The sequence below is a fragment of the Dendrobium catenatum genome, unplaced genomic scaffold (genome assembly GCF_001605985.2).
Source record: "Dendrobium catenatum unplaced genomic scaffold, ASM160598v2 fragScaff_scaffold_576, whole genome shotgun sequence".
NCBI classification, from domain to species: domain Eukaryota; kingdom Viridiplantae; phylum Streptophyta; class Magnoliopsida; order Asparagales; family Orchidaceae; genus Dendrobium; species Dendrobium catenatum.
This window is the reverse complement of record NW_021319038.1, coordinates 118,091-127,872: the sequence shown is the minus strand read 5'-3', so window position 1 is coordinate 127,872 and position 9,782 is coordinate 118,091. Positions and strand designations below refer to the sequence as shown.

The 9,782-nt window shown below is 38.4% G+C and overlaps 1 protein-coding gene across 1 annotated transcript in view; it reads right to left on the bottom strand.

Annotated features, from left to right (window-relative positions):
• LOC110097995 (zinc finger protein 830) overlaps positions 1-4,412 on the bottom strand; it is a 43,969-nt gene extending 39,557 nt beyond the window's left edge. Inside the window, exon 1 of the mRNA XM_020824687.2 lies at positions 3,973-4,412. Within this exon, the coding sequence (XP_020680346.1) occupies positions 3,973-4,067 (95 nt within the window). The 5' untranslated portion in view covers positions 4,068-4,412. The remainder of the gene's footprint in view (positions 1-3,972) is intronic.
• Between the last annotated feature and the right edge of the window lie 5,370 nt (positions 4,413-9,782).

Genomic DNA, 9,782 nt, shown 5'->3' with positions numbered 1-9,782 from the left:
ATATATATATATATATATATATATATATATATGTCGATATATTCATTCTTTTGTATAAAAGATACATAATACTAAAATTAGGGGTGTCAAAATAGGTTTTCGAGTCTGATTCGAATTGAACCGAGAATTGAGCCGAGTCTAAACAGGTTGCCCGAACCCAAACCTGACCCAATTTATAAACGGGACGAAAATTCAGAACTAGACCTGACCCGGCCGACCCATCGGGTTACCGGGTTGACCCGACCAGATCAGCCAACCTGGGATCACAGACTGCCAAGTCCGGATGAGAGGCGAGGCATCAGGTGCGGAATCGCTCTATACAAGAGAGGCAGCTCATGCAAGTGCGGGATCGCATTATTCAGGCAACGCGAGGCAAGCATTGTCGTGGACTACGAAGCCCAGATGCGAGGTGAAGGTCGAGTGCGGTGCGGGTATGATGGCAGCCGGCCTAGGTGCGGACTACAGTCTGGACACGAGGGGAGCTTGGAATCTTGTTGTGTAGTCGTGCAGGAAAGGCGAGCCGCAAGCACGAGATCGCACTGTGCAGGCAACGTGAAGCTAGCACGGGATCGGCGGATCGCATACTGCTGAGTCCGAATGCGATCACGCGAGGCGAGTGTTGAGAGTAGTGTATCTGTGCAGATATGTCAGTCTGAGTTCGAACGCGAGGCTAAGAGCCAACCAGCCAAGGCAAGCATGAGATCACATTATGCAGTGCAATGCAGGTGACGCGAGCGAGTCAACCTGGGTTTATTTGGGTTGTCGGGTCAACCCGAATTCGACTCAATTTTATAAACAGGTTGGAAAACGAAACCCGGCCCATATGACAAACGGGTTGACCTGAACTTGGAATTTTTTAGGTCAGGTCCGGGTGGGATTTCGGGTTGGGTCAAATATTGACACCCCTAACTAAAACATATCACACCTAAGTACCACTTCATCTACTAATAACTAATAATCTCGATTGATAATTATTAAAATCATGATGACTAAAATTACTATCAAATGCTTAATCTTTATTCAACTAATTTTATACCTTTTATCTTCTATAAAATTTTCTCTACTGTTCAAATATTCCATTTATTTCAATGAATGTCTCACGGATTATAATGATGTCATCTACCAACAATCATAAACTAAACCATCTCACTTTGAAAATTCTTTATAAGAATCTTCATATCTAATGCAATAACATGGACTCTAAATGTCAATCATTCATGTAATCCTAATTAATTGGACAAATAATAACCAGTGCCCCTAATACATATCATTAACCACTATTCAGGTAATGTGAGGTATCCTGGCCTGAATTTACTAAAGGATTTCATAACTCCTCAATTAAGGTATTGTTAACCTATTCCAGAGGGGCTAGTGGTCTCTTAAGTTTTGTTCCTAGACCATGACCTAGAAAGGCAGGCCTTTAAAAGAGTCAAGAATACCACCTTAAGGCCAAACCCTAGCTAGGTCATGCCTAGGCCTAGTAGACCTAGCTGCCCTTTATAGCCTAGCATTTAGGCCTGGCAAATAGATTTAGCTCCTAGTGACCCTAGTGGGACCACCCTAACACATTTGGCTAACCCCAACAAACCTTAGTAAGATGCCAACCTAGTCATGCCTCTAAACCATTATAGATTAAACCTCACATTCACCTGGACCCACTATAGCTTATTTAGCCAACCTCGCATCTTTGTTGCATCGAACCTTAAGGACATCAATCGTCAGCAACTACCTATCTAAGTCACCTCAGTCAAAAATTGGTCAATTTCAATCCTAACCTAGCTCAAATAGAAAATTGATACCCAGCCAGTCAAACCCACCTTTACACTCTCCAAAATGGCTAAATTGAACTTAGTTATAAGTTAACCATGCTAACTCAGATGATTTCGGCACAAGGTTGACCTAAGTTAAACTTGATCAAGATCGATCCAAGCATGTATATCAGCCCAAACCTATTATCCTGACAATGCTCAATGAATTCATGACTCAAATTGCATTGAAGTTAAACTGAATTAAGCCAAGTAAACCAAAACTTTGATTCCTATCACTTAACCACATCTCAGTAGTTTGAGTGTAATTTCCTCATTTCCAGATAAAGTTAAGTGAAACTGGGATATTCTAATTCTAGACTCGAGTCTCTTCATGGATTGACTTCAACACTGCAATGTGTGATCCTCATCACAAGTTCAATGTACATTTTGTAGGAGTAGAATAAGGCTAGCAAATCTAGGGTATATCATACAACTCCCAATTAAATAATAAAGAAAAAACCCTAATCTAAAGTAACTCTACCACCCCGATCCCCACCTAAGCAACCATCAGAAAATCTCTACCCATTTTCTACCACACAGTCAAAGCACAGGGAGATGGCTTTTAATCCTAGGATTGTGTGGTCCGAAAATTCATACCCCTCACTATTAAGAGAGTTTTAGATGTTTTTGTGTCAATTTTTTAAAAATAGATGAATTGAAGATAAGATACTATATAGAGATTTCACTCTCATTTTGCGATGACTTTATCATTTAATTTTAGGTTTCTCATAAGCGCAAGCCCCTATAGTTAATACTCCTCGCGAAGACGAGAGAGCTTTCGGTTAAGACTAGTCGTTAGATAGGCACTATGTGCTTGGTGTTTAGTAGCAGTAAATTGATTTATGATCGATTAAATTGTATAAGGAGATAAAGTTAAGGATATAACTTTAAGAGTTTAGGATGAGTGATTGAAGTGCAAAAGTGCCTCAGGATTGCTATGCAATTAGAGTTTGTCATGGAGACATTCATTGAAGAATAAAGAAATTATTAAAAAGACAAGTGAGCTTGATGCGTGGCAAAGCAAGGGTACATTCAAAAGTGATGAATTAAAGCTAAATCAAAAGAGTGACATCCATTGAAAATAAAGGCGCATAAAATAAGACAAGTAACTAAAATTCATGTCAAAAGCTTTGGAGAAACTATGGGTTGGATTGAAGGTAACTTGGATAAAACTTGTACAAAAATGTTTGTGAAAAATAGATTTCACACCTGATGCAACAATCAATAAGGACCGATGGAGAATGATAATTCACAAAGCAGACAAAAACATAACTATCATGAGAACAGTGATAACAATGAGCTATCCTCCTTGTGAAAGTAGCAAAAATATCTATATAGAAGTTGTTAGCAAATTTAGCAACAAGAAATAGTGCCAAAGTTTCTACACTTACAATACCCAATTGCAATTTGATAGCATCCGGTTACTTCCAAATGCCAAAAATACTACCAAAACCAGCACTAGTAAATAGTTGAGATAAAGCCAATGATGAAATGAAATATCCTCCTCATGTGAATCAAAAAGCTCAACAGATAAATTTTTACCAAATCTAGTAACAAGAAATATTACTAAAATTCCTACTCTTACACCATTCGCTTTGAATTTTTAGCATCCGATCACCTCCTTATGCCAAAACTCCAACCAAGACCAGCACTAACGAAAATGGATCTTCTGGAATTAGTTTTTCACAAACAACATTATCATAAGCCAAAATTCACCAAAAGCACCCACTCTGTACCCACCTTTTCTCATCTATACTTTCAACAATTCGTAATGACTTCATCATGCCAAGCCTAAACTGATAGGTTAAGTGGCACAGATTTATATGGTATTTGTAGTTTATGTTCATGCTCTTAAGGCATTCCCGATTGTACAGTAATGATGAAAAATGCTGGACAAGAATCAGTCGATTACAAATCAGCCATTTAGCTCCGCATTTTTAACTCCAAAAATGTTATCCTCCATTTATTTAAAAGAGAATATTGGAACCTATTGCGTTGAGATGAGGAATGTAATGTGAGTACTGTTTACCTCAAGTCAATTACCATTCTAACAGGATGCTCAGGCAACTTAAATAATATTAGAAAAGACAGCTTAGGCCATTACAGCTCGCATTTCATATAAAAGTTATGAGTGTTCAAGTTAGAACTATTTAAGTAGTTATACCTCACAAGGGGAGAGTCGATGCGCTTTTCACGTTTTTGTGAAGTCTCCCTCAGCCTTGACCTGAACAAGGCCTTCCTCTGTGCTTTAGAATCCATTTGGATAACTCCCGGAACAAACTTAGAGATTCATTAATCCCAACACGGGAGTCATTACTACTTCAGAGGAAAAACAGGCTATTAAAATTCAAACAGAAGGGAAAACAGAGGAAAACTGAAGGGAGGATGCAGAAAACCAAATCATTTCCAAGGAATTATGGGAATAAATCATCTACAACTGCTCGGAACATAAAAGCAACCAGATTAATCACAACAAAGAATGACTGTAAAATTATTGATCTGAATGAGCGCATGAATGGGAATTTTTAGAATTTTTGTTTCACATAACGTTCATTTGCATGGCTTCTTTCTCTGTTTTTTTATTTATCTATCTATAAGAAAGACTATTTAGATAATTCTACCCTCTCAAATCCTATTTTGCCCATATTTAAAAAAATAAAAAAATACCTTCAGCCAGCCAGCTCAAGAACACAATCTGTCTCCCTTGCAGCGAGCCCCCGCCGCAACGTTCGATCCGACACGAACATAGACGAAGGAGTCAAAGAATTTTTTTAGCGACTCTTTCAAAACCTACTACATGCGAAGCCGAGATAGCACAACGCGACAAATAAAAAAGCATACCGACATGCCTAAAGCTTTACAGCTTTAGGATGGGTATAGACAAATCAAAGAGAATAGATAACAATAACAATATCAAGCATTTATCCCACTATGTGGGGTCGGCTACATGAATTCTTTTTCTCCTTTGTGCCCTGTATAGACAGGCCAAAGAGAAGAGAAATCATATAAAAAGGCAGGTAATGGCAAAGCGAAGTAAGCCCTCCAATAAGCTTTTCTTATTTTGTTTTTTTTTAAGACCAAGGTGATAGTAATAAATTTTATAAATTAATTATCAGCCAAACAGATATTAAATGTGTTTAGAGTTCCTTGCATTTGTTCTTTGCTTTGGTTTTAGTTTTTCAAGTAATTTGTATTATAATGCAATATTATAAAAAAGTGCAAAATAGGTTAATAAGCTTGTAAGTATGCTCATATCATCGGTCATGATGACATACAATATTTTACTCTGAATTATGCATTTTTTTTAAATATTAATTCATTTATATCATAACTTTGCCAACACTCAAAAAAGTTGGACATGCCTCTCTCTCTCTCTCTCTCTCCCCTACACACACACATACAATACATTACACATATTTCATTTTTTAAAAAATAATTAAATTATACTGATAGTGTTTGATTCAAGATCAAACAATTTAGCAATCCTCAAAAAAAGGCCCTCTAAGCGTAGCAGTACCCAAGAAGAGTATCAAATACAAAAATAAATGAATAATTTAACCTTTAATGCTGTTAAAAAGCTCAAAACTCAAACCTAGCTCCAATTTTTACTCATCTCGGCTATTGTGGGGAAAAATGATGATGTGATAGTGTTCTCCTCAAGTATGAGATTTCACAAGAAAATATAAGAAAAAATGTACAATGTGATAGAACCAACAAATCTTATCTAAGCCTATGACAAAGCATTCATGGGAAGTCATATCAAAGTCACTCAAGTCAAGTCAAAATTTAAGGGGGTTTTTGTTTCAAGCTTTTAAACAACATTAGATGTTGAATTCTTCATGGTTTTTTTATTGGATCCGCTTCTTCCGTAATGCTATGCGCCTACGCTCAAAGTGCCTTTTTCAAGGATTGCTAGATTATTTGATTTTGAATCAAACATTATTAGTATAATTTAATTTTTCTTTAAAAAGAAATTAAATGCAACACGATCATACAATGCTTTTTTGTTTAGTAGCTTGTCGGGCACAAAAATCATGATTTTTAAAATTAGGCCCATTTAGGTCATCTCGTCAAATCATAAGCAATAGTAACTGCCCATTTTCTGAGACAAGACCACAAAATTAGATTTTTTTTTTTTTGCATTGGAAGCCCAGCACGTATGAATTAGAGATTTTCAAAAGATATGTTTATATGAACCATCTCACCAAAACTAACACAACAATGAATGTCCATTTTTCAAGAGAAGACCTCAAATATGGAGTTTTTGCATCAAAAGCTCATCAATATTTAATCATCAATGTTAGGAATATGAAGGGTCCTCATATGTTCCCCTTCTTTCAAATTATTCGTGAAATGTTGTTTGAAATGAAACTAAGATTTTTTTCATACTTCTCAGACATTATATTTTTGTGTCATGTTCGATCTCCTCTGATGAATCATCAAATCAAAGATGAGCTCCAACTTCGATGACAATTCTTATTGAAATCTCTAGGTGAGGACAGCTTCAATTTCAGTGACTTCATTTTGAACCTGAGATTTCTCAACAACTTCCTATGAAGCTACGACTACCATCTCCATAATTAATGTTGAAGTATACTTCATTACAACATTTTTCAGAGCCAACCACATGCTATGATTTTGGAGGAAAAAAAGTTTCTTGGGTTGCAGTAAGTTGATGCATGCATATTTTGGCTTATTTTCGTTTTATTGTAATTTGAATATTATAGTTGTGTTTTATATTTTTTTATGCTATCCAATGATGGAGAACATCCAATGATCATGGTAGGATGTGCTTAGACATGACAAGTCTTGGGTATGCTAGCTTTGTGGGCCCTTTTGTTCTTTGGGCTGCTTGCTGCCTCTCGGGTTGGGCCTTGGCTACTCTCGGGTTGGGTTTTGGATGCATTGGTTTTGAGCTAAAAACTTGGGATCTTCTTGGTGCTAGCTCATTAATGCTTGAGCTGATGTTTAGCTCATTATTTGGTGAAGTAATTGCACTACTTGGCTCATAAATTTGAAAAGGTATTCTTCTTTTTAGCTCATTATGTGGAGTTGGAGCTTGTCTCTTCCCCTTCTTGTGTCCCCTCGGTTTCTCCCTTGTGTTGTTCCAGTGACTGGTTCTACTCCCTTTGCTGGGTGCTAGTTCCGGTCCCCTGTGTTGTCTTTTCGGTTTCCTTCTTGAATGCTTTCCCGTGGCTGCCCCTAACCGATTCATGTGCTGTGACTGTAGACCTGTCAATTTCGGGTTACGGGTCGAACCCGACCCGACCCGTAACTGACCCGGCTTTATTCGGGTTCGGGTCAACCCGACCCGGTTTTATAAACGAGTCGTTTTTCAAAACCCGAACCCGACCCGCTTCGGGTTCGGGTCAACCCGACCCGACCCGTTTAGGGTTTAGGGTCACGCGAAGTCGGGTCGGTTTTTCGAACCCGAACCCGACCCGTTTCGGATTCGGGTCAACCCAAACCCGAAAATTCCGAGTCGGGTTCGGATCGGGTTTTCGGGTCGGATCAAATATTGACAGGTCTATGTGACTGTCTTTTTGGGAGCTGTTTTGTGTTGCTTGCTAGTTTTCCTCTTCCCCTTACCTGATTGGTTCGGTTGGAGGTGAAAGTTTGTTGTTTGGCTCCCCTTTTTCTTCTATAAATATGAGGTATTTTTGTCATGAAGAGGTTGTTGATTCACTTGAAAAAAGCTTTTAAAAACCTTAGGGTTTATTCTCTTCTCTTGGAAAAGCTTGAGAGCTTGTTCCAAATATTTCTTCCTCCTCTCTATTTTGTCTTGGCTTCTAATCTCTTCTTCTCTACGCAAGTTCCACTCCACTTGAATCCTTCTTCTTGAGCTATTGGGAAATGTTTGTTAGTTGATTTGGCAGACATTTGCTAGAGGAGTTTGATTGGACGTTGAACCTTATTACTGTGGTGGACCCTTGGTTTGCAAGCCTAAGCACTTTATCATATTTTACCGACTTTTTGTTCCATGTGAAAGAACCGCTTGCCAGTTGTTCTGAGGATAGTATTTTTATTTTATTATTTTGTTTTGTTTGTTTGACTTTTCATTTGTTTTGGTGTTTGTTTGGATGTCTGCATTCTAGATTGAATCGAGTTTGGTTTCATTTGTCCTAGTGTTCTCCTATTTGACTTTTCTTTCTAGTTTGCCTGGATCATAAGTTTTCTTCCTTGCTCAAACCTTATTGTTGTGTTTGGAATGACTAAACCTCTGCATCTTTAAAGAAAATTAAAATCCTTCTATATCCCACATCATTCCTCACCAACATTGTTGCATTCCCCCTTCCCCATATAAGTCTCTTCTACAATCATTCAATTAGATGTTGACACCAATAATGGGCTATACGAAATTGGAGATTCAACTCAACATGCTAAAAAAGTCAATGATGACCAAGAAAACCTACCAATTGAGGAGACTTGTTGATCACAAATTTGTTGAACTCCTTTCTATTAGGAGAAAGAAACTGTTCCCTCCTATCAAACAAAAACGTTCATCCAAAGGGAAAATTTTGCTTTGAACTTCTTACGGGGAAGATGCTGATTTATGGAAGCTGATTTAGAACCTCGAAGAAATGTGACTACAGTTTGATGAAAATGGCTCAATTGCTTCGAAGAAAAATGTTGATGACTTGCTTATTCTATTTCCCCCTCAAATGCCTACGAAAGAAATCTTCCCTATCAAAGAAATGCCTTAAGAGGAAGATAAGCTAATTCAAATTTAGTGAATAACTCGAGGATGCATGATACTAAGCAAGTAAAAAAATTAGATCAACTAGAGTGGCTTTTTTTTTTACTTTTAATATTGTTTGCAGCTCAAATGAAGTATTGAAGTCCTTAAATCTTATTGGATCATCAATTTTTTAGTTTTTGTCTGCACCAACGGGAAGAACTGCCGTGCATTATAAACAAGTGAGTTGTCAACTGTGATCATTCTTCACATAATCACTAATCATCACAGAGTGAAAGGATGCATTATGACTATGATCATCACCCTCAAACAATTCCTCACAGTGACACAAGAATTCCATGAAGTATACTCATGGCAAGGCTATGCTGAACTAGTCGCTAATTACTTGAGATCATGATAATGATGCGGGCCGCCGCCGACCGGCAGAGGGGGGGGCGGCGACCCCGGCAAGCTCGGAAGCGACCGGAAAGGCGGGACGCGTCGGCCGACCCGCCGAGGGATCGCGCGGAGGGACGCGGGCGCAGCGCGTGACGCAGAGCGGGCGGGGGGGCTTCGGCTTGAGCGGAACCGGTCCATTTCTGGACCGGTTTGGCTCGGGTCAGCCCTGAGCTGGGCGGTTCAGCTTGGGCAGCCCACTAGTGGGTTTGGTTTGATCTTTTGCTTGCTATAAGTGGGAAATGAGGGGGGATTTTTAGGGTTATGCAAGATTGAAGTTTTCTCTTAGCCTCTTAGTTCTTTCTCTTGTTTTTTCTAGGGTTTGTAGTGGGAGACCTTGTCCTTCTCGAAGTGGACAAATTGTATCTTGTTTCTCTTGGATTTTGAATGCAAACTTTCTTGTTCTTCCTCTCATCTCTCTTGTGTTGATTTTTGTCTTGGATTTGGAAGAGAAATTTCTTCTTTGGAAGAGCATTAGGGCAAATCCTAACTTGGGAACCCTAAGGCGTATCAAAGTCCTCTACCTTCCTTTGAAGAGGTATTTTTAGAAGTGAGAGAGAGGGAGTTTAATAATTTAGTGGGGTCAAGTGTGATCCGAGTTGAACCTTTAATTCAATGTCAACAACTTTATACCTATGCTTGAATTTACATATCTGGTGGAAAGGTCGCCATGTATGCTGACATGATATAATAGTCAAGATTTAGTCTCTTCATGCCGCAATCATTACATAGAAATTGTGGAAGCATGGATCAAAGTATCATTGATGGATGATCCAGAAAAAAAGGGAACTCAGTCCTATTTTTGAGTTTCCAGTAAAGAAGGAAAATATATCCTCAGGACA